This window comes from Hydractinia symbiolongicarpus, chromosome 15 (assembly GCF_029227915.1).
Source record: "Hydractinia symbiolongicarpus strain clone_291-10 chromosome 15, HSymV2.1, whole genome shotgun sequence".
Classification (NCBI taxonomy): Eukaryota; Metazoa; Cnidaria; class Hydrozoa; order Anthoathecata; family Hydractiniidae; genus Hydractinia; species Hydractinia symbiolongicarpus.
This window is the reverse complement of record NC_079889.1, coordinates 11,332,172-11,357,872: the sequence shown is the minus strand read 5'-3', so window position 1 is coordinate 11,357,872 and position 25,701 is coordinate 11,332,172. Positions and strand designations below refer to the sequence as shown.

Sequence of the window (25,701 nt, the reverse complement as noted above, 5' to 3'; positions counted from 1 at the left end):
AGAGAAAAAAAAGGTTTCTGAATTTGAAATATGTTTCTATTTTTAGAGGGTTTCCATATACGGAAACTAGTTCTGTATCCGTACCTTATCCCGAACTGGTCATAGGGAGGTCAGAGAATAGCAGAAACGCTGCTAATAAAGATTATTCTAACCACCTTTTGATACAACTAGAAGGAAAGATAGAAAGTATAGAGAAAGGAAGAAAGATAGAAAGGTCGAACATACAGAACTATTACTAATGACATTTACGATCATAATAATAATAAAAGAAAGAATAAAAGATAAATAAAAAAAATAGATAAATAATAATAATTAGGAAACATACATATATATATATATACATAAAAACATACACATATACTAGTACAATATTTAATAGTTTTATTGTTGTCATGTATGTAACATTTGTTAGAGTAAATATCTAGAATTTTTTTTTAATTTCACTATAAGAAGTATTTATACTTATCAGTTCTGGGTTGAGACCTAAGATTCTAATGATATCATTTGAGTCAGACACACATTTTAGCTTTGATAGAGTTAGTACCATAGACAGTTGTGGAAATAGTAGGTACGACTAATAACTTTTTATTACCTTGTCTTGTATTGTGGTTGTGTGCCGGATTGGCCGTTTGTACAAAGGATTTAAATGTAGAAGGAAGTGTGTTATTAATATGATCATAAACCAACATGCAGTTTTGTAACTTAATGTAGTCAGACACCTGAGTCTTTAAATAGCGAACTAGCGTGATCATGGCTTGAAGTAAATAAGTCTTTGTATTTTACTTATTTTTTGTATAACATTTTTATGTTGTCCCCACACCTGGCATCCATACACAAGAAGATGAGAATGGAAAATAGAATAAGATATGCTTAACAGGGTATTGCGTGGTACAAAGCAGGGTCGGATACAGGATTATTTCTCCTTAGGCGGATTTGCGAAGCATAGTTTTCGCATAGAAAAATTGCGCGTGTTAAATCAGCTTGAGTTATTTGTATTATTATATCATAGCAACAACAACATAAACAACAACAGATAAATACAATAAAATAAAAAATAGCAAGATTATATCAAGATTTTGTACAGGTCTCTCATTTGCGCCGATCTGACGATTTTTACATTTGGCTACCGTAAGTTATGCAGATTTGCTTTTCAAAATTAAAACAAAGATGGGAACTGGATTTAGCCTATGCTGTGGCTTTGGATCTTCGCCTTTTAGCAACAGTAATGCATCATTTGGCCTCTCTATTAATGAACTAAACTTTGAAGAGGATAGCGATGAGGATGTAGTAGCAAGTGATGATCCAATTAACAGATTATTTGGCCAGAGTGATAGTGAAGACGAAGATTTTTTGGGATTTTCTGATGTTGGGAAGAATGTGTTGATGAAAGTTCAACTGATAATGATGAATTGGCAGAACCTAGTTCGAAGAAAGCTAGAAAGGAACCAAACCCTCCTGGTTGGAACATGGGGCAATGGAAATCTGGTGACAAGAAGTTACAAGAGTTGCCCTATTCTGCTGCAAATCATCGAATAAATGTTGATATTCCCGTTAGGATGCCGACGAACTTTATTTTTTCAAACTGTTTATCACCAATGAAATTATTTATGATATAACTAATCACTATGCTTATGAATTTCTAAAAAAAAGCTGGTGATGGTCTTCCTCCCTCTTCAGACCTGGCTAGATGGCCTGTAAATGGAATCTCTGCTGAAAAAATGTCAAGCTTCTTGGCTTTGACTTTTTATTTTGGCATAGTAAAAAAAGATTTACTAAAGTCTTATTGCTCAACAGACACTACTATTTCTACTCCATTTTCAAGAACTGTCATGTCAAGAATGGATGCTTTATCATAATTTTAAAGATTTCATTGGTAAATATATTCAAATGATGTCCGAATAGAGAACTGAGAAACCGATAACGTTTTAGTATATACGTTATGTTTTATATATCTCAAAATTATGTTTTATATATTTGATAAGAAGTTCCTCTTGCATTCCTTTTATTTGCTTGTCTAAAGCACTAACTAAGCATAGGTTGTGGTCCAATAAGCACAATCTAAGCATGGCTAATAGACGGATTGCCAACTTTCCTTTTATATACTTACAATTCTTACTGAATTGTCTATTACTGGAGTCGAACCGGGACTTAGATAATGCTTTATGACCATTTTTAAAACAAGAGAAATACCCAGTTATGTTTTTTTTTTTTTCTTGTGTCTTTCCAATAGAAACTCCTGGGATAAAATTTCTTTCCAATTTTTGATGCCATGTTTTACAAAGAAAAAGAAAGCCAAAATACAGCGTGAACGGAGCCTACCATAATGGCAATATTATCGAACTCCATCTCAGTGCTCATTTAAAGTTAAGGCTGTTTGTTTGCCTACAGTTTCACAGGAACATTTTGCGATGACCTGCTTATTAGACAGGAATAAGAGATCTTATGGCGGCTAGAAAAAACAACAATAAATTTAAGATGTTAAAGTACCATTATTTCCATTTTTTAGTAAGTTTTATATCCTCAAATTTTCAGAAAAGGCATAACTCTGTCTGAACTTTGAAATTAATAAAAACAAGAAGCCCTGGGGGCTCTAAGAATTTCCGCTCGATACCAAAACATTTGATGACAACCTGCTAATTCGTTGTGTTATTGTGCCAAACATTCGAAGAGGTTTGGTGCATAAAGCTCTGAAGATAAAGCAAACAAAAGACATTATATCTTACAACAAACGCAAACAAAACGAAACGTGTCATACTACACTCACATTTTAAAAGAAATTGCTAACAAAAAATACAGCCTATCATTTATGGTTGAAAGTCTTGCGATTGAAACGTTTATGGTCTTAAACGTCATTTAGATGACTTCCCAGTACTTAGGGAGTTTGGGTACGAAGTTTAAATCTGTGACGTTGCAATTGACCATTTGTGACAGGGTTAGTTGGTCAGTTATACCAATACTATCTTCCTCTCAGAGGAACGTGAAAACAGGGTCGATTTTTTGTCAAAAAATGCTCCAAAAGAAAAAAAACGATGGTTTTAGAGAATTTCCTACGCCTTCAGGATGTTAATTTTTTTCGAAAAGGGTGATTACGCGTATTTAAACCAAAACATCAAGTCTTGTCAAAGTCTTCCTCTCAAAACTAGTGTTCTCTTTATTGGCCTTGTGACATGTTAAAAAATCGTTTGGAAGGTGTCTACTGCCAGAAGATTTGAATCTACAAAAGCTAACATACAAAGTTATTATGAAGTCAACAAATTGTTATACCTTACACATTTACCAGCTGGCCAGCTATTCGATTTATTGTGTTGTTATAAAATGTTTTGTTACTTAAATAAAAAAAGAAACTCGAGATAACACAAAGCTCTTTTGAATTTGACACAAAGCTTTTTCAAATTTGTTGAAAGTGAAACTATAAACAGTTTTATGTTCACACTTTCCAGCACAGCATAGAAAGCAATTGTGTATCTTACTCTAAGATCAATGGAATTAAAAGTAAACAGATGTACCTGAAAGCGTAGTCATTAAATTGATGCTATGATTTTTGTTAAGTTAAAGCCTGCTTTTCTGTCAAACTGTTTTTCTTCTGCAATCACAGGGGACACAGAGAATAAATGTTTTCCAGTAATGTTTCTTCTTAGCAGCATTGCTCAACTTCATTCCGTAATCATGTATACAAAACTTCCGTTTACTTGCTGCAAGTCAATACAAAACGATTCCTTAGCCTTCTTTCAGTCCAGTGCTCGCCGAAGTCGGCTGAACCTATCGAACCGACCGGCTACCGCAAGGCAATAACAGGTCCACACTTGGCTAGATTTTTCTTGACATCATAGTTCTTTTTTTTCTTCTTTTCTTTAAGAGGGTTCAAAAGTCCACACCTTGGCGGCCACTATAGTCGACTGTTTTTACAGCAGAAAACAAAGAAATCAAGAGCAACAAAATAAGCGAAATGTGGCAAAATGTAGTTCGACTACCGTGAAAACCATAATACTTCGGCAAAGCACATTGGAGGAGAGTCGAGCGTCGGCAAACACTCCTGGGTTGGGAGAAAATTATTAATTCTGATCCTGGGCACAAAGGAACCTTATTAAACAATAATAAAAATTATGCATTGAGCAGGAATTATCCTCTGTACAGAAATCCTAAAATTCAGTTGTTTAGTTATTGTTATACGTTTTGATTTAAACATTAACTCGGTTTTAGATGTATTTAAAGATATTTTGTTTGCTTTAAGCCACTCACAAAGTTTTTTTTAGTCATGGTTTATTAGCTTGTTAATCTTATTAAGTAATTTATTAATATATAAAATACTGGTGTGATATGTTGTGGAATTTTGTATCGCCTTGTTCAGATCATTTATGTATATTAAAACAGTAGTGGACCAACTACAGAGTCGCGGGGAACACCATGTTTAATTTTAGCATTAGAAGATTTAGTTCCTTTGATTGTGACAGACTGAGTCATGTCATTCAGATAGCTTCGAAACCACTTATTTGCTACTCCTCTTACACCATAGTGCTCCAGCTTTTTCAATGAGATGTTGTGCTCAACAGTATCAAATGCTTTTTGCATATCTACAAAGATTGCACAAGCAAACAATCCCTTATCTAGAGAGTTTCTGATGAGGATTTTTTATGTGATAGAATAATTGCTTGTTTTAGGCATTTTGCAAAGACACCAGTACTGAAGGAGTTATTGATTATATTACTGAGATGCTTTGAAATAGTTGGTGCAATTATAAGGTAGGAAAAAATATTCTTTAAAATAGTTTCTGTATGTTTAAAATTGGTTGTTGAGTCGAATTTTAGCAGTAGCATTTTTTTCAGTGAAAATTTTTTTACGTAATTTATTCTTCTTTTTAATGGAGGTTAGTATGCCTTGTGTTATCCATGGTTTAACTTTGTTTTTAAACTTTTAATTTTAGTCTTTATAATGGGAGCATGCTTATCAACACTTGATTGTACTATATAAATAACATTTATAATAGCTGCATTTGGATTAATGTTAAGATGACTGTCCTAATCGATTTTATTGATATCATCTATAAATTTTTCACTATTAAATCTTTTATTCTGAAAAAATGTTTCTTTATATCCAACTTTGTTATCAGATAAAAGAACAGCAAACTAAGCAAGGTGGTCTGAAATTGAAGCTGTTATATTTCCAGATATGATATTTTGAAATGGATCATTTAAAAGAATGTTATCTATTAGTCTTTGAATGAAATGTAAGCCTTGTAGGACAGGTTATAACTGGAAATACTGAGTTGCTTGTCAGATTATCCAAAAATTCAGAGGCTGTATTATTCAGCCCTTAAATCAGAATACGTCAGCAATAAAACTGCCGACGTGAGATACATTTCAACTGATTTGTGTTGGCAATATTATTTTGTAGTGAAATTTTTCAGCTGGCAATAACTTTTGTCATTCACCTTTTATTAGTGCTAGACCTCTCATATATAAATATGATGCATTGATCTCCTATGACGATGAGAAATGGGCATGGAGTACAAGTCTTATTGACATACCTTCCGGATGGTGAACTTCGTTAGGTTAATAGTTCACTGCAAACTGGCTTTTTATGTTTCGAGATGAACTCATTAAGTTAGAGCATCATTAGGTTGTATATCGCAGAAGTCGCTGGTGACATGCTTCGAAAATGCTTGTCACCGGCACAGTTTAGCATGAAGCAAAACTGTACAGGAGACTCAATTGTTAGAGTCTTCACAGAACATCTCTCCTCACAAAACCGAGGGCAGGGCTGACTTATTGCCTGCTGTGTCGTGTGGGAGAAAGAACTTCTGGACTTCTTTTTAATACGATGTAACAATTTTTTCCATTATTATTAGAAATCGAATGTCACCACAGTAATTCTGTAGTGCCTAAATGATTTTAGTTAGTGATAATGGCCTAACTCACTGAAAATCGAATGTGATTATTTTGTAGTTGCAATAAGTAGGAGTAGCTCAAACAAAACCAAAAAAATTTTTTTGCCGACGCAACTACGGTATCTTCGTATTTTACGTCAGTAATTACGTCGGCAGTGCCAAATGCCGATGCTAATTTTAAGGGCTGTTATTCGAGTTGTAATTTATCAGATTAATATTGTAGTCACTTAATAAAGCAAAAAGTTTGTTTTGGTTGAAATTTTTTCTAGCAGTGGATTGAGAAAATCGTGCATAAAACATTGTGCATGCATTGAGGGATGTCAATACAAGGTTCCTACAATTATGTTTTTTCCTTTTGTGTTGATAATTTCAACAAATACTGATTCAATTTCTTTTGCTTTATACAGTTTAAGGTCTTCTCTTATTTTATAATTTATATCTTTTTATATATATAATGCTGCACCACCCTTTGTTGATTCAGTGGAACAAACTTCTAAATTGTAGTTGTTTAAGCTAACATTAGTTCTATTGGAAAGAGAGTGTTTTAGTTGGCTTCAGTTATAGCTATGATGTCACAATTTGTGTCAATCATTGACAAGAGTGTTCTAAAATCATCTATATGATAAAGCAAGGAAGAGATATGAAAATATGATAGTGTGATATTTTTACCTTGTACATATTTGTTCAGTTTAGATGGTGTAAAATAACAATCACTGTTTACTCTTATTTTATTAATTTGGTTTATTATCAGTTCGTTTCAGATTTGATCAAATACAATATTAGAATTGGAAAGATTCTTACCCTGTAATGTATTGCTTTATCTCCTCATCAGTTTCATTAGCAAATGGATATATTGTCTTTATACAGTTCAAGCAGTACCAGGCATCATAAGTTTGCATTAAATATTGATATGTCTTATCATGTAAAAGATTGCACCTGGTACGGTGCCATTTATTGCAAATGTCACATTGGACAGCCCTAGGTTACTATTAACAGATTTACAACAAGTTCCACATAGAAGTTTCATATAGGGTATATATACATATATAAGTAAAAAAAGAATAAGAAAAATAAAATAAAATAAAGCAAACAACAATAAAAAAAGACAAGGACAACAAAAAATAATAAAAAAAATAAAATGAAATAAAATAAAATAGAAAATAAAAGGTTTTATATAATGAATACATTTGTTTATATCTATTATGATGCCTAAGTAATAGTTTGGTGATGCTCTAAGCTGGAGGTTAGAGGAAGAAGGAAATGAAAAGAGTAAGTAGAAAAGTGTCTGAGGTTCAACTTTAGTTTATTAGAACCTAAGAAGAAATTTATAAGTTGTTTAAAATAAATATAATACATATGGAAATTAGACTTTAAATATTCACCAGGGTGGTTTATTATAGTTGGTATTCTTTAATAAGTACAGATTTATCTTTGCTTATCTTTTTAACAAGCTTTGTGGGGTAAACTACATGCAGCTTTAGATTCCTGTCATCTTGTAGTAATCCTTTCTGATGTTTGAGGGCTGAGTTTCGTCGTTCAGTCAGCTTGTACGAGTACATCTGCTTAACAAAAACAACAATCTCTCCCGTTTTGTTTTGATTGTGTTTTGTAATAACATCTTTAATTTTCTGGGCAAAAGTCCAGTTGGTAAATTTGGCAAAGATGCCATGTTTTTTTTTCTGGTCTTGGGATTGATTGGTCTTCTTTTTACTTCTGTGGGCACGTTCAATGTGGTTAGATATGTCTTCAACAGACATATCAGGTATATATTTGCCAATAACGTTGGCTAGTGTTTCTATGGTATCATCCCAAGATTCCTTCTCCAGTAAGGGAATCGCCCGAAAAACTATCGTGGAGCACAGGGAACGATTTGTTTGGTCCGCTATCACAAACTTCAGTTGATCTATTTGTTGTTTGTGAAGTTCAACCTGTGTTCGCAAAAAAGACAACATCTTCACTTGCACTTTTTAGTTGCTGTATTTTGTTATAGCATAACACAATTTTTGTGGAGTTTTCATGAACTATACTGTGCTGTGTGCCAAATGATGCTCCAAGTGCATTTATTCTCTGATCTAAATGATCAAAATTTATCTTTGAAACTATCAAATTTTTGTTCGAGGTTGTTGAATTTATTTTACATGTACGAAGTTAGGTTAGAGAACATCAATTCATGTCTGTAACACCATCTGGTTCGCTTATGTTTGCTGTTTGTTCATCAGATGTTGAGGATCTTGTTGATGGCATTGCTGATGTAAAATAATATTGAAAGTTTTATAAGTTTGATAAGTTAAATAATGTTAGATTTATTAGGATTAAAGTAAGATTGTAAATGAAGTTTGAACCCATGCAAAATATATGTCCGTAGTTTGTGCTGCCATTATACCAAAAAAATAACATCAGGTATGAAGTCATATATTATTTTTCATTTTTATTAACGCTGTTGATATTTTGCAATTGATATGAAAATGAAATACATCATTTTTTAAGTCAAAAAAAGCCACATATTTTGCACCAATGTGATAAGAGTTGTCTGACTTATACTTAATGTTAGTATGTAGTAAGACTTTTAAGTCTGATATAAATTCTACAACTTTACATCAGTGAAATAAAAATTAAATCCAAGCTAGGTGAGGAAAATGCTTTATCTAATTTATGTGTTTGAAGATGAAAAACAACTTGAAATGACAAAAATGTGTCAAACAGTCTTATTATCATATGCTTTGTTTAAAATCAATTATGCTAAAATATAATGCCTTTGAATGATCATTTTTCAAAGATTATTTCTAATTTCAGCAAAAATGAACAAATGTAAACACTATTAATTGTTTCTCTTCAACATGGACTTATCTCAGGTTCATCAACATATCTGTTACTAAAATAGATTACAACATTTTCTATTCTCAATTTCTCTTTAAAGCATTTTTCACCTTGTTTTTTGAAATTTTGACTTTTTTCTACAAACTTTGAATCAAATCTTCTGATGATTCTTGCCTTGTATCAGAGCGTGTTGAGATAAACATCCAAGGAACCATAGAAATTTTAACTCGTGGGGTTCTTCAGCAAAAAGGCAATTGAATATAAAGTTTTGTAATTTTAACTTAAAATCTGACAGTCACGTGACGTCTTATTTTATGCAAAATGTTGATCCTGAAAACTACCATTTTGTATATACAGATTCTAAAAGTTTCATACAGATATAAATGTCTCTATTCTTAATTTCTCAAATCTTATAAAACAACATCAAATTAATTTTCTTGAATGATGGGTTTATATAAATCAAGATATAAATAAATTGACCAAATATGGTCATTAATCTAACGTGAATAAATTGACCAAATATGGTCATTAATCTAACGTGATCATTAAACAAAATTTTTACATTAACCATTACAATTTATCAAAAAGATATAACAGAGATCATTATTAAATCCAGATTTCTCCCTGTGAATACTGTGTATCATTATGATTATTTTATAAAAGAAAATATTGGGAGCAAATTGGGAGCCAGAAGGTCTGTCTTTGAAATATCGATTAGTAATAATTATAGTTTATTAAACATGTTTATTGTCACAAACAATGTGTAAGAATACCTTAAAGCATGGAAACGAGGTAGGAAAAAATATTTTGAGATATTTACATTGATGACTAAAGGCTAAAACACAAGATTATTTTAAATGACTGTTGTTTTTTTAAATGTCCGTTCTTTTTTTATTTGAGCGGTATAATGAAGCCATATTCATTACCTTACACCTTCATTTTAAAGTCTTTATTATGGACTCATAAGTAAAATGTGCTGTGACCTATAATTAACCCTAACATGAATGTCTGAGAATCCGAAAAAATCAATTAACCACAGAAAAAGCGATAATTTGTAGCCAATATACACAACTAAAAATTGCTTCACTACCTTAAATATAGCGGCAACAACAATTGTTAAAAAATGCAATAACATATCTATATTAGAATACCTGTATATGTTTGTCCGTCACGCAAAATGGTAGCTTAGCTGCACAAGTAGCGAGACGCACGCAATGCGGCATAAAAAGGACGGGCGAACCTAGTCTGCCAGAATTACTCTTGTTCTTTTTTATGTTAACTCTAGTTGTCCAACATGCTGCCATATTGTGAGATGTAATCATATTGTGAAGCTGTAAATGTTTTTACTCATTAACTACTTGGCAATTATCGCAAAGTTCGATTGCGGTATGACCTAGCAAGGATCAGTAAATGAACAATGAGTAGTAGCAAGATGAATTATGGTAAGAAGTATATATCGGTATATTTTTTCGCATACTTACATTGCAAAACGTGTATTAGATATTAGCTAAAAAAAACTGCCTAAATGTTGCTTCATTTTTATCAACACAGCAAAAACTGACAACGATAGCTGTTAGATATGAGCTCAAAAAAAACACTGACCGAATGTTGCTGAAACTTTTGGTTTTACAAAAACGGCAAAAACTGACAATGATAAATAATTTATTAAACTGTCTTTTCTACCTTTTAGAACAACTATGGATGGCCTACCAAATTTCAGTTCGTTTTCAACAACACAAACGGGAAGGAGAATATTTTTGCCAATATCTATTGGAAGAAAACTTTGATAGAGTAGCAAAAATATTTGATAGAGAGTTTAGACGAGAAGATGCGGTTTTAGACTGTATTTCTGAATGGCTGCTTCACACCAATTACAGTGATAAAACAGAAACAGCACTCCAAAAGGTCAATGAAAGTTTAGAGAGAAATGGAACACTAAATCTTTTGATGGACATGAGTGATTTGCAAAAGCATCCTTTTCATCATATCAAAGGTAACAAATTATTTTACGCTATTAAATCTTTAATGTTTGAGTGTAATCAACGCAGCTTTGGAGTTGAGAGAGCAGACAAAAACACTTAACCCTGGAAACTTTTGAACCTTCTATTAACTTTTGAATAATAACAAAATATTCGAGATATAAAAGTCTAATTTTTTATCAACATGTTATTGTTTTTACTCATTGCAGTAGCTTAATCACAGCGTTATAACAGCTTACATCACCATGGAATTTTTTACATTCAAACCTTTTATATAATGGCTACTAAAGGGAACCATAAATATTGGCTGTGTTAGAACCTGTCTATAACCACCATCAGTAGTTTTTGAATGGCTACGACAAGCTTTTAATAATTTAGTTGACAGACAAATGTGAAATGTTTTAGTTAATCATGTCTATTATAAAACGAATTAATACTGGCACCCTCAAAAAACAAGCGTTTTATCTACCCATACTGTTTCGTAAGTGGTATTGACATGTATTTCGAAACCTAGTGTCCAAGAATAAATTGCTCTTAAAAATATTGAAAATTATTAAATTGAATGTAAATGTCAATGTTATTTTTTTAAGCAACATTCGCAAAATATGAAGAACTAAAATAAAAATACTGTAAATAATGCACATGCCAACCGAGGAAAAATATGATAGGAAATATTGCCCTCATTTTCATATAAAATTTTAGTTCAAAACAAATCTTTTGTAAATCCTGTAATCCAATTAGAAATTAAACAGCAATAAATTTTTAGGCAGGGGAAATTTTTCGCCACGCCATCCCAACCTTACAACTTGAATGAGCTTAGGACTCCATGATGTAATTTATTATTTGGATTCCTTTTTAGCTGATTCAGTTCACTTGGAGAAAATAATTCGAAAAGAAATGTATGAAAAGATATCAGCAAATGCAATCACACATGCGAGAGAAATAGCACATTTTCTACTCCCGTACAATCAAATAAGTACAATTTATGAAAATTATCCCAATGACATTCAACGTGTTTTACTGACTGTGTTAAAAACATGGGATGTCTCAACCGCAACTCCAAGCTGGAGTCATCTGAAATCTGTTTTGGAACTATTTTCTCTGGAAAAATTAATACATGAAATTGAAGGTATAAGTAGCTCATTTTTTGTTTCTTAAAGCATCAATTTTAAATTCCAGTTACTAAAATCATGTCTGGTTTCCATCAGATGATATTGCAATTAAAAAATTGATATAACATTTACTCATATGTACTTTTTTTATGTAGATAAAATACTGAGGGGCTGTACTGGTAAGTTCTGCTACTCCCTTAATTTCTAGATAAAGCTTTGATTTTTTAGATAGATTTTCGATTTTGAGCAGTATTCTCATTTAAAATTTGTTACTTAAATTATTCCACAAGAAATTAGTACATTTTGAATATTTACAAGGACAATAGAAAACAACGTTTGTTTAACAAGGAAGGAAATATAACATTTTCGAGGAAAAAGAACACTGCTGTTGGGTTTTAAATGTAATATTTAACGAAAAGGAAAACAATTTTTAAAATGCTGAAATTTTTGTCCCTAATATTTTTCTTATCCAGTGATTGAATCCATCCTTTATTACAGGTATAACACAACTACAATATGCCTTCTTGTTTATTTTTATGTTTATGTTTTTGTCAACATTAATAAATAAGTTATAATATGAGAAGTTATTTTTCTTAAAAGGTATTATGTTTGTATGTTTTGTAATTACTTTTTAGGCTCTTCTTCTGTCAACATACCAAGGTTTGTATTTGATTTGGAAAGGAGTACTTATGTCAATTATTTTCGCTTAAGATACTTATGCAAGAAAACAATTTCCGATTGGATATAACATATTTGCACGTGTTGCAGACAGACTTCGAACAAAATTCTAGTTTTTTATTGGTCCAATATTATTATATTATTAAGTGTTTTAACATTGTGTCATCACTATTTGCATTGCAGAGCCTTCATATCTTTTGAAAAATACATACTACACTTTTGGGTGAGGAGATCCAGCATGTGTGTTGCGTTTAAGCTTCTTAGTGACACCATTTCCAAAATAAAGAACCTAATGAGATATTATTGGAAAAAATTCAATTTAAAAAAGTACTGAGAAATCAACATTTTGATAAGAGAAACTTACTTGTTGTGTGTGTTATCATATTTTTGCCTTGGTTTATTTATTATGTTTAAAACCCATTACATATTTATTCCAGCACTCGCACACACAAAGACTTTGAAGGAAATATCATCTTGACGTTAACCTTGTCCATACCTAACATAAAAATTCAAAGTCATTCAGAAGAAGAAATTAAAAACCTAAACGAAGGATTGGATTATATTACAGAAGAATCGTCTGAGACAGGGATGAGGATAAAAGTTTTCAAAACAAATGGCGTTCCTATTGACAAGTTAAAAATATCAACACTGGATGATACGAAATTACATGTTTTGATCGAAGGTACTCACTTTTACTTTTTTTGTCATTGGTAGCTTAAAAGAATTATTATCAGAGGTTGCTTAACACTGAGTTTAAATGGGATGAGGATAATTTGTCTGATGATGATGTTGTTGAAGCACCAGCTATGCAGATCAAGACAGAATGGGTAGTGTTATTAGGAAATTGAAGGTTGACAAGGCTGTAGGAGTTTCGGGTATTGTTGCAAAAATGGTAAAAGCATCTGGATATATTGGAGTTGAGCTTATTACAAGTCTTGCTAACCAGATTATAAAGGATTGTGCTATTCTGAGTGAGTGGCAGTCCAGTGTAATAGTGAATTGTTTCAAGGGCAAGGGTGATGCATTAGAAAGAGGTAACTATAGAGGTTTGAAGTTGGTTGATCAAGTAATGAAAGTTATTGAAAGAGTGATTGATAAGTTACTTAGAGAAAGAATTGATATAGATAAGATGCAATTTGGTTTTGTTCCAGGGCGTGGCACTACAGATGCAATATTTTTAGTCAGACAGCTTCAGAAAAATGCTATGTTGAATATTATTATTCAACATAGCATTGCATCATCATTCTCCAACAGCGTTAATTAACGCTGTTGGATGGAAATGAAAGTAATTCATGCAACAACATCTAACACACATAATTTTCGGCATATTTACACTGGTAAATTCTCAAAATATAGTGTTTTTAACAATATACATGCATAGTGAAAATTTTGCACATCGCTATAAAATTCTTTTTTTAATTTACTAATGTTTTTAATATCAACTTCCAAAAAAACCTTCTCAAAAAAGTCTTTGTAATGCTAAAAACGAACAATACTTAATACACAAGATAAAGTTAATTAAACTTTTTTCAGTGAGAAGAGATTTCAATTGTCAGATTGCCTACATTGTCTTATTCGTGAAATACGGATACTCCAAATGACGAATTTTATAAAGAAAAATGTAAAGAAAAAATGAATTTAACATCGTATATTTTTTTTTTAGATACTCCTCATCTTCACACCAATGAAACTGAAAAAATCCGAATTGTGACGCATGGGTATGATGATATTTTAAAATTTATCAAAAAAATACAAAATATCGTGGAACCAACTGATGATGTTGAATTTATATCAAATGGAGGAGAGCATAGAACAACTGTTACACGCGAGGAATGGTATAAGTTATGTTGGGAGTATATTCGTACCTATTTTTCTTTAAAAGATGCAAAACACATAATAGAAGCTATACAATTTCCACCATACAGAAAGGGAAACAAGATATCTGAGTTAGCTTACCTACTCAAAAACGCTTTAATGGAGAAAGAAAAAGTTGGTGTAATCACAAATTATAATACTGATGATCATCTAGAATTTTTAAAGAAAGATAGAATGTCAAAACTTGGAAATTATCAAAAAAGAATACTAGTTATTTATCCTAACCCTGTAATTTTCTTCAACATCAGATATACAGAGTCTAAAAGCTTATACGATTTGGAAGACGAAATAGGGGCTGGTGAAAATGATATCAAATCTTTGCTTATTCTGAACAAAACCCTACTGAAACTTCATCAAAAACTTTTCTTTAACATTATTGCAGCACCGAATCTTGTCCATGGTGAAAACTCTTTAATCTGTGGAAAATGTCTGATCATATACAAGAATGACTTGAAAGATGTGGAAAACTTGAAAGTTTGGTTCGACAAAATTTTACTAAAACCTTGTCAAGACCTAAAAAATAGTAATGATAGTAATTCAACATTTATGAAAGTATTAAGCAATATATTTGGTTTTCTTGCGACGAGAAAAACGATTAGAAGTCACGTACCAGCAATAAAAGCTCAGCCAGTGGAAAAAATTCAATCGCTGATGTTGAATACTGAGCAGCTGCAAATATTGTACAGTAATGAAAAGAAGAAAATCATATTTGGTAATTTTGGTTCTGGTAAATCATTAATAGCACTTTATCAGATTAAAGATCTTGTTGAATTTGCTGACAAAGCAACTGTAATATTTTATATTTGCTGGGAAATAAATAGTATGTTAGTCAATGACGTAAAAACATTTGTTCAAACCATTACATCAAATGATTTAGTAAAAATCCATGTATTTAGCATTAGTGAAATGTGTGAACATTTAAATCTTACAAGTGTACCTTCGTTAGCACTTCTCATTACTGAGTTACTTCGAAAGTATGCAGAAACAGTGATTCATCTAATTGTTGATGAATTTAATGGTGAGCAGCTTAACCTTACTGCAGCGAAAGATTTGAGAAAAACACTGACGAGAAAGGAATTGACAGATTCTTTTATCACCATATTGCCCCATTCTCTAAGTAAAAAACGAACTTTTGTCTACAACGGAAAAGAAGAGCCTCACGAAAACTATCAATTTAACAAAACAGATATAAAAATTTTTAGGCTAACCAAATGCATGAGAACGACAGAAAATATTTTCAAACTGACCAATGCTATTGAAGATATATTATGTAAAGAGCGTACAAAAATATATCAACCAAAGCGACCAAACCTAATGAAAGCAAACACACCAGAAACTGACTCAATTCAAATAAATCCAAGGAAAAATGAAAAAACAACGACCCAAGAATCAAATGAACTAAGAATACCTAAAAGCTCATCTGGTGGAACTGAAACTCGCGTTAAAGAGTCTGAAATGGCATCAAAAAGACCTAGCACTGATGGAGATCATAAATCATCGTTTGAAACACCAATTGATTTAGATGTTGTTGCGGCCAGCCTATCTCAACTTCCACTGGACAAGTCTAAGAAGACAGTAACTCAGTTTTATTATCCTGAAACCAGCTGTATTGGTCACAACATAACAGGCAGTGTTCCAAGATATGTGACATTTTTAAATCAAAATCAGTCGCACATAAAACTAGAACATGACTTAATTTCAAAATTAGCCACCATACTTGAAAATTCATTTGCTTCGGTCAATACAAGACGGCTTGTTCTGTGCAACGAATACTTACATTATTTTGTGATGAAAAATGTCCTTATACTTCTTAACGTTGATTTCATCGAATTCATCGAATATTCTAAATGGCAACCAAAAGATAAAAATGGAGTGCATGTGGCTTATCCTTTCCAGAGTCAATGCACGTTGACAAACTACGCTGGTTGTCGTGGTAAAGAAGCTGATCAAGTTGTGATGTGTATTGATCCAGCTGCTCGTAAACTTAAGCATTTAGCGCTTGAGTGTATGACGAGAAGTCACTCAGAGTTAATTATTCTTGGAATCGATGCTGGTAAGGCCGCTACATTTGGTGAGAGATGGTTACCGTATTGGCTTCAGAGATTGTGGTCGGGAGAAGAATGCTTTGCTCAGATCTTCGATGTTATTAAGAATAAAAAACTTCTTGAATGTGAACAATGGAGCAGTGTCTCCATGGATAAAGATGCTACCATAATATCTGATAGTTGCCAGATAAACATCTGTTCCAAGCAATACATTAAAACTGTAAGTAATTTACCCGTTTTTTTATAAAAAAACTTTGGCCGGAATAGTTAATGCCATATGTTTTAGTAGTACATGCTGGTTTTCCATGGTTTGGCTTTAACATATTATATTTATAAAAATGTCTCAAGACTTAATTCTAGCAAAAAACAAAGTTTGCACAGTAATTCTTCGGAAAAGGATTCTTCGTTGTTTTTTTATATTTAAAACTTGCTAAAAAATTGAAACGAGGCTCGATTTTTTTGATAGTGGGTAGTGGTGTAGTAATTACAGACAATCTCCGTATTTTTGTGCTTTTGAAAGAGTTTTTGAAGAAGCTGGACAAATAAAAAAGAGAAAAAACCCAACTTGCAGCGTGCTTTTAGATTTCTTTTCAATTTTGCATTGTTTTGATACACAAAGGAAGTTGGTGCGCGCTGTGCTACCCCCTGAAAATTATTCCCGCTTCTGGTTTGTTTATTGAGAAAAGTCCTAACATCGAAACAGAAAATGTCGGCAAAAACTTTTGTAGTAAGACTTCTTTCTTCTTTGAGGAAGGCGCGCAATTGTGTTTTAAAGTTATCAGAATGCAGTGTTTTAATGTATGTCTTAAACCGCCACTGGAACAACTGAGACAGAAAATATGTCCGACAAATAGTTTATTTTTTTATTTGTCGGAGCATTTATCAAACACAAACTGTAAGGTGATTCACGCTGACATCATTATGAGGGAACGTACTTCAGATAGTTGGGGAAAGATTTTAGTGTAATAATGTTTAATAATATTTAGTTAAATAAGAGTTATTTAGTTATTCCCTGTTCATAATTAATTGACAAAAATTCGTTTAAGATAGTTTTTGGTGTGGGAACAATTCAACAAATACTTTCCCCTGTCTTAAATTTCATGTTTATGAGAAAAAGGACTTGAGATAGCACGAAATGAATGTTGAATTTTTATTTTTTCATTGTGGGATATATTTTATTGTAGCATATATAAAGAATGGGCGAACCTTTGGATTTTTTCACGTGTTCACCTATTTTTAGGCTTCAAACTACCGATTCCATTAAAAATTTGAAGTGTTTGTACAAGAATGAAAGGACATGTTCGTTAGCTTGGAAAGCTGAAGGTTTCACTTACATTGTACGTGCAAAAGAAACGAACAGTAACAGTGACTGGTATGAAGTATGTCGAACTCGTCAATCACCATGCACAATAACGAACTTGAAACTTTACTGCAACTATCAATTTTCCGTGACTGCTGTTAGTAATTTGGATGAATCAGATACGAAAATAACCCCATATTTTCAGTAAGTAATAACTTTTAACCATTTTTTTAACAAAAAACGACAAACACAATAGATTCCCGATAATTTAAACAGAACAAAAAACATTTACTGAGTTATTTTATATATTTTTAGTCATAAAAAGAATTTATTGGGTGCTTTTAAAGGTAAGGCTTTATTGGGTTTTCCGTATTGTGTCAATGACTTCTTGTACTACGTAATTTGAGAATGTCTTTGTAAACAGCATGAAAATGACAAATTGAGATCAAATATTTTTTTAAGAACAACGAAAAATACACTAAAAATAATAATACTTATCGGACGGTTCTTTATCCGCTTGAATGTTCTCGAGACGAATTTTGAGACAAACTGTTTTAGTTGACGAATGCATTGACCAGAATAGTAATAAGAAGAGATGAGAATTTTTAGAGAAACAGAATTAAGAACATGCGGAATTTAAGATGAAACAATATATCGCATTGTTTAAAGATTGCGAAATTTAAGTCCGCAGACACAGCAAATATTTATATTAATTTTGCATTATTTTCTTTAAAATTCCCTTCCTTCGAAATAAACGTTTTTTGTTTTTGTTTTTTGCTACAATTTATGCTATTAGAACGAATATTGCCGAAACTTGTAAGTAACAAAAGATTTTAACTCCGAGAGTTAAAATATCAACTACTTTAAGAGAGAAAAACTTTCGCGTTTTCAGTCATACCTTTACTGATGAAATTTTAAATTAGCAAAACGCGAAGTTATAAATGTTTTTTAAAACAAAAATCATAAAGTTAGTAATTTATTTCTTCTTTCATGACTTTGCGTGCTACAAACATTTTTCGCGTGCTACAAACATTTTTCGCGTGCTACAAACATTTTTCGCGTGCTACAAACATTTTTTGCGTGTTATTGACAGGCAAACATTTTTCCCTTTAATTGATTTATCAGCGAAGGATAGAGTCTCCTGCAACTTTTCGACTATTGCAGAAGAATCACGCTGTGTCATTTGAAGCGAAATTTACCTTTATTTTAGTTGTCTAGTCGTTACTGCTTCTACGGATTTATTTTTGAATATATTTTTTGTTTATTTAACATGTTTCTATGAATTACGTTTACTCTTTTTTTAAACATCCATTAACTTTCACATGTTTGTAAGTTCGGATTATACCCTCTCAATATCAACAGTTAACTATTGAGATTATTATAATAAACTTGTGTTCCGTCCATCATGCAGAAAAAAGACGGAAAATATTTATGTCACGACTTTGGTCCAAAACTAAAATGGCTAAAGCAGAGATTTTTTTCGCCAGGATAGACGTCAGCGTGAATCTTCTTAACGCCGTGAAATCGGAGAATACTCAACTTTGAATTGAAGAAAAATTAGCTAAGTAAGGTCGAGTTGTTTAAATTTTCACTCAAGATCATGCCAAACAAGCAACAGAAAGCCAGCACTTGTTGTTTAGACAGAAGAACAAATCGAAATTTAAAATATAGGCAACAGTATTTGACAAACATCAAAATAGCTACGAGACCTAGCGTGATATTTTTTACCGTCGAAAAAACGGAGAAGTAAGTTGTAAAATTCAGAGAAAGCTAAGTTAACCAGCACTAAAAGAGAAAAAATAATGTAACATATGACATGTATCAAGAAACTGTAACAATAAATCCAGATTGATCACTCAATTTTTATATTTTGGACAGCGTATAAAACTAGCTAGTAAAAATTCCATTTACATGGGTTGTTCTATGGAAAATTTAAAAAACTAACCTTTTTTACATTTAAACACTATAGTATCTATACAACAATCTTCAGGAATTAACCAAACATTCTACAAAACAAAATCGCGTCAAAGTCCCTTACTCTTGCCCGTTCTTTAACATGTATATATTTTCAGCATTCCGCTCTTCGATTTACTTTAAAATCACAAGGTTTGCCCTACGTCCCAGGACTAACACTCTAGGGTTTATGGATCACGGGTTCCACTTTTTCTCGTATGGCGATTTTTAATACAGTTTTATGTTTCTTTACTAAAACGAAAAGCAAAGTTGTGGTGTTACGTTAGTATTTTCTTCTACAACTTTGCACAGTTAAACAGGTGCTGGCGTTGTGTGTATAATATTTGAATAAAATGTAAAATGGCATAAATATTCTGAAAACAACAAAATAAAGAGGGTAGGGCTTGGAAATTAGGGTTTCATTTCTGTTTCACAGAAACTACAACAATACACTTGCAACATGTCTTAATGCCCGACTTCATACCCAGGCTATCTTGTATCTTTTGTGCCACAGGGACGGCAATACAATTCCTTTCGCCATCTCGATATTAAAAGAGAGACTACAAGTGCTGGAAACGAGGTTGCAATTGCTATAATTTTGATGCAATTTTGACCAAATAATTTGATAGATAAGAATTATGCGACAAACCAGATATTTACATGAAATTTAAGGTTTGACACACAGCCCTACGTCAATCTCAACATTGCCAAGTCAAAATATCCGCCATATCTTAGCCTATGTAGCTACGCTTAACATCGTTCCCAGGCCTTTTTGTCTCTCATCGACACTGCGCTTTTTGACAGATCTGATGAAAAAGGTCGTCGAGGAGGCTGGTTTTATTCCGAGCCGTGTTTGGTCGAGATTTTTCACTCATTATGCAAAAAAAATATTACGTCACTCGGTCGGTGAAATTATCGCGCTGAAACTAACTGTAAACAATCATGGTTTGCTTCAGAGAAAAATGTTTGGAGAATACATTTATATACTTATGCTCAGATTATTCTTAGCAACTTACTTTCTTACTTACTTACATTAGGAACTTCAGGATCCAACATTATAAATAGAGCCTCAACCAAATGTGAAAATAGGAAAAATTCTAAAACTGAAGTTTTTATTAATTTTCTGATTACCCTATATATAATTTCTATGCACTGGTCCCGGCTTTTAAAAAAATTGGAAAGCCAAAATTTTCGGACGGAAAATTTTCGGCAGACACAAATTTCGAGCGGAAAAATTTTCGAACAACAAAAATCTGAAAGTTTTTCCCTCCGAAAATCTTCGTTCTTATTGTACTTACTTGCTTTACTTTGTAGCACACCCCAATTAGTGGCTTCGCCCAATTTGTGTCGACAATTTTTCGCCACTTTTTGCGATCTTTTGCGTACTTTTTGCGGTACCAGGGCGAAGTTGAGTGTCTTCCTTAATCAGGTCTATACATCGTTTCGCTGGTCTTCCTCGCCTTCGCATACCTATGAAATCCTCTTCAAAATTTTCTTCACTATACTGTTAGAAAGCAGTCTACAGACATGACCGAACCATATGAGCCTTCTTTTGCGGATAATCTCTGATATTGCTTGTCGTACTCAACATATTTTTTATAGCGTGGATTGAGACTCGATCTTATTAAGTAATAGGAAGAACAAAATTCCGGATAAACGAGACACGAATGCTTTACACGTCTTTTTTATAAGAAACATGTTTATAAGAAACCTACATTAAGAATCTTCAAAAATTAAGAAACTTTTACTACTACATTCTATGTCTGTTTTTGAAATAAGAAACTTGTTTCTAACTAATTCTTACAATTAATTAAAGAAGATGTTACAACTTTAAAACTTCGCGATAAAGTTGAAACACTCTGAGGAGACGAACAGTCACTAAATCTTCGTCCATCGTCTTACAAATCCCTTTGAGCTTTGCACGCCGTGTGACGACATAAATCAACAAAATATAAACAAACCAAGTTGACTTTTGTTCGATAATGGCGGCGACCGCTAATGTAATTATCGATTTTTGGGGGACAATTTGGCCACGTAAATTTTTTTAAAAATAAATTTTTTTATGTCATTTTGTTATCGTCATATGTAAAAGTGTATTATTTATAAAAAAAAACATATCTCTTTCTCTCGATGTATTTTACTGCCGGCCTATTTTACTGCAAATTTACTACCGGGCCTAATTACGCTTACTTCAAAAATCGCCCTTCGGCCGCCATGTAAAAATTTAAAATTTCACAAAAAAATTTAATTGAAACCATACGCAATTTAAAAGGACGCAGTGCTAATGAATTTATCTGATTTTACTAGGATTCACAGTACTCATTCAATTCTATTCTATTTTAACCTTGCGCACAATTAATACAAATTTCAACGCCAAAATATCAAGAAGGTTCTTAGAGTTACCTATGATTTTCTTAGAACATTGTGTAAGAACAATGAGGCTGTGAATGGGTGAAAAATAAAAAAATATAACAATGGCTGAAAGTTTACTGATTTCCTCTTTGTTCATGTAAAGAGATAATGAAAAAAGATTAGCAAATATTACATTTTTTACGAGGCACAAATCAATGCTAAGATTCCGTAAAATTTGTTCCTAGATTAATTGAACGGCAAATATTTGTAATGTACTGTGCGGTAAATAAAAAAATGTTCCAAGTATAGGAATAAAACCAGAATAATAAGGTTAAAAATATTTAATATTAAAAACACTTCAGGCTGAAGTAAAATTTCTACATAATAAACACGCTCCTCTTCTCTGGTCAAAAGGGCAAGATACAAAACAATAACTTGTCATTAAATCAAAAAAATTATTTTCCCCAGTCAATGAAAAATATATTTTTCAAATACTACTACTTCAGTACTTATATTATTAGTATTTTTTTAGGATTAATTATAACCCGTAATAAAAATAATGCACAAAATGTTTCGGAAATGCAGCGATTCGATTATTCATTCAATAAATTTTCTGTCTGGCTGTAAAACATTTTTACACCAGATACAAGATTTTACTTTTAATAAAAAACACCCAAGTTAACCAGATACACACATTTCAACCAAACCTCGTTCCCAGGAATTCTTGTGTCCGTTCCAATACAAAAAGGCAAGAGGTCTTGGGAATATTATTTCAATTGGAGTACTTAATGTTTTAATTAACCCTTTTAACTTATACAATTGCCGCTTGAAGAGTAAAACATCCTTGAACTTCACCTAATATCCTATTTCTTCCAGTAATGAAACACTGCAAATTTCGCTACGTGGAATGGATTTTGTGGCCGCATAAAACAAATTGATACGCATATTTGCGATACCTTCACAGACTGCGAGGATCCACCTAGTAAAAGTAAACTGTCAGTTTCATGCATTAATTTTCTCCTTGACACGATTCTATATATACGGACTGGTGTAAGCAGTACAGGATGTTAATGCCACGGATGAAAATCTCTCTTGCCTTTTTATATTGCGACGTTACAATATAAAAACGAATCCTGGGAACAAGGTGGACAGTTCAAAATTATCGCCGCCACCAATCGTGAACAATATACCATAATTTCTTACTCCAAGATTTTTCCTTAATCTTTATCATATAATCCGTTATACATTTGATTGATACGCTAAATCTGACAAAGAAAGTTGGAAACCCAGTTGCAGAAAACTTTAATTTGTATTCGCAAAAACTGCTCTCATTTTTACATCGCGTGTCAAAAAATATATTTTTTGAGATAGTTTAAGAAGCGTTCGAATTGAAATCGAAAATTTTTTATACAATGATCTATTTTTGGAAGTATATTTCCTTCAAGCAAATTGAAATATTTCATTCAACAATAAGTATCCAGAACAGTTGGATGTGCGCGGTGAGAAAATTTATAAACTAAAAAATTGTCTGCTTATCTGATTGATGTAAAATAATTTTTAACTTTTATGACTTTTAGCAATCTACTGCACATATTTTTTTACTTACAATTTATTTTTTGTACAAAAATGCTCATGTCATCTTGATTCGGTCTACTTTTATAAATTGTCTTCAAATCCAATTTTTTCTTAAAGTGAAGATGTCACTTAAAGATCGTTCCCTTCAGTTAAAATTTTATTTGTTTCAATGTTCATAATTTTGTATTTATTGATGTAACGTTCTTTGTTCTTTCTATTTCTACCTCTACCTCCATGTTCTACCAAGAAAGTTCCATAATTTCTCAATTTTGTATGTTATGTGCATTTCCGATGACGGCATTAATAGCTAAACTTTTTTTATAAAAAGAGGTTATAAGAACGTTAAGACCGAGTAAACGTATTCAGCTAGAATTTCTTTCCTACCAGATAACATTTTGATATTTATTATCAAAACAATATGACAACGCAGGTACTTTAAAAAAATTATTTTGATATTTATTATCAAAACAATATGACAACGCAGGTACTTTAAAAAAATTATTTTGACTATAATATACATAAATGATTTTACAAAAATATATCCTTAACACCATTTATCTCTACCATTCCTATCTTTTATTAATTTCTTGTTCACAAATTTTATAATATTTTATTCTTAAATTTTTAAATTAATAATTATACTTTTTATTTATTTTTTTACTTTTAGATATGGTGAAAGTTATCCAAAACGAAAATACAATTGAGTTAAAAAGACTTCTCTCAATCCACCCAAACATCGTCCATATGAGAGATGGAATTGCAGATACACTATTGATGATGACAGCAGAATACACTGACAATTCATCAATAGTGAACATTTTCATCGAATATGGATGTGATGTTTGGGCCATGAATAATAAATACAACTACAACGCTTATCATATCGCAGCATTGTATAATCATCACAAAATATTAGACACGTTATGTCGTCATGATGTAACAAACATCAACCGTGGAGCTGGTGACAACTTGACACCATTACATCATGCTGCATATCGTGGAAACATCTCATGTGTTGATGTTTTGTTACGTCATAATAATATTGATGTGGCGGTTAAAGATAGACGGGGACTAACTGCGTATGATATGGCTGGAAGTTTGATGAATAAACAAAATCGTGACGAAATAAGAAAGATGATTAAAGATTACGAAAAGTAAGTTTTTAATATTTATAAATGAATAAATTAATTTAGTTACTAAGTTTAAAAGTTGGAAAGACAAATTATTTTGTGTGTTATTTTTAATTTAATAAACACAAAGATTGAATGTAATAAAGCTATTCGAATAATAAACCTCGTACCCAGATCGTGTATTTTGAAAATTCTTTTTTTATTCTTTTGATGTTAAATTTTTACTTTACGGGAAAACATGGAAAAGATATGAAACATATTTATAAAATATAAAATAAAGATATAATTAAATTTAAATATTAAAATCATTCGCAACTTCGTACTCAGACTATCGTGTTAGATAGTTCTAGCTAACCTCGTACCCAGGTTAGGTTTGAGTGACTGCAAGTGCAAAAGTAAATGTCCAGTTTAAAATAAATTAGAGAAAAATGGTTTTAAAAACAATTGATTGGAAAACTGTAACAAAGAAATGCAGTAGAGAGATATTGACTCAATTCTGTTTTTTTTAGGTCAAGAAAAGAATCGAGAGAATAAATACTTATTTCAATTAAGTTAACAAGAAGTATTTTTTAGGTAAGTGTGGCCATGGATTTAACTAAATTTTACATTTTTGGTTGTTTCTTTCTGCTAATGTTTCATTATTTTATTTCAATATTTTTTTTAGAAGACACAGATCAAACATTCCATTCTACTTAATAACAAAAATCAACATTCATCTGGCTCTTAAATCTATTTTACAAAGTTACTTTGACTAACAATATTCATACTAGAGCTAAATCAAACGTCTTAAAAAAAAAGTGAAAATGTCAACGCATTGAGAAACAATTTTTGTTCGAATGTGTGTCACCATTCGAAATGAAATATTTTATTTATAGATAGACAATGACACTTTCTAGACTGTCTGAGTTATTAACACATAGGTTTTTAAAAAAAATATTGATAATGATTTTTACGTTATATTGTATATATAGTGTTTTGTTTAATAAACGAAACAAATGATA

The 25,701-nt window shown here is 31.7% G+C and overlaps 2 protein-coding genes across 4 annotated transcripts in view; both read left to right on the top strand.

Annotated features, from left to right (window-relative positions):
* The window catches only part of LOC130629149 (uncharacterized), a 20,978-nt gene extending 3,182 nt beyond the window's left edge, over positions 1-17,796 (top strand). For 2 of the 3 annotated variants that reach the window (XM_057442263.1, XM_057442264.1), the window contains exons 2-10: positions 4,659-4,739; positions 9,987-10,143; positions 10,392-10,694; positions 11,540-11,809; positions 11,948-11,971; positions 12,428-12,452; positions 12,908-13,152; positions 14,134-16,610; positions 17,631-17,796. In XM_057442263.1, the coding sequence (XP_057298246.1) occupies positions 10,119-10,143; positions 10,392-10,694; positions 11,540-11,809; positions 11,948-11,971; positions 12,428-12,452; positions 12,908-13,152; positions 14,134-16,610; positions 17,631-17,654 (3,393 nt within the window). In that variant the 5' untranslated portion in view covers positions 4,659-4,739; positions 9,987-10,118 and the 3' untranslated portion in view covers positions 17,655-17,796. Of the gene's footprint in view, positions 1-4,658; positions 4,740-9,137; positions 9,494-9,986; positions 10,144-10,391; positions 10,695-11,539; positions 11,810-11,947; positions 11,972-12,427; positions 12,453-12,907; positions 13,153-14,133; positions 16,611-17,630 lie in introns of those variants that run through there. The other variant, XM_057442262.1, reaches the window with a different exon arrangement.
* LOC130629151 (uncharacterized) lies at positions 16,523-25,701 on the top strand. Its single transcript, XM_057442267.1, has 6 exons — positions 16,523-16,554; positions 17,829-17,894; positions 18,006-18,037; positions 24,238-24,724; positions 25,210-25,273; positions 25,365-25,701. Exons 4-5 carry the CDS (start codon positions 24,240-24,242, stop codon positions 25,232-25,234), a joined length of 510 nt encoding a protein of 169 aa, XP_057298250.1. The 5' UTR covers positions 16,523-16,554; positions 17,829-17,894; positions 18,006-18,037; positions 24,238-24,239; the 3' UTR covers positions 25,235-25,273; positions 25,365-25,701.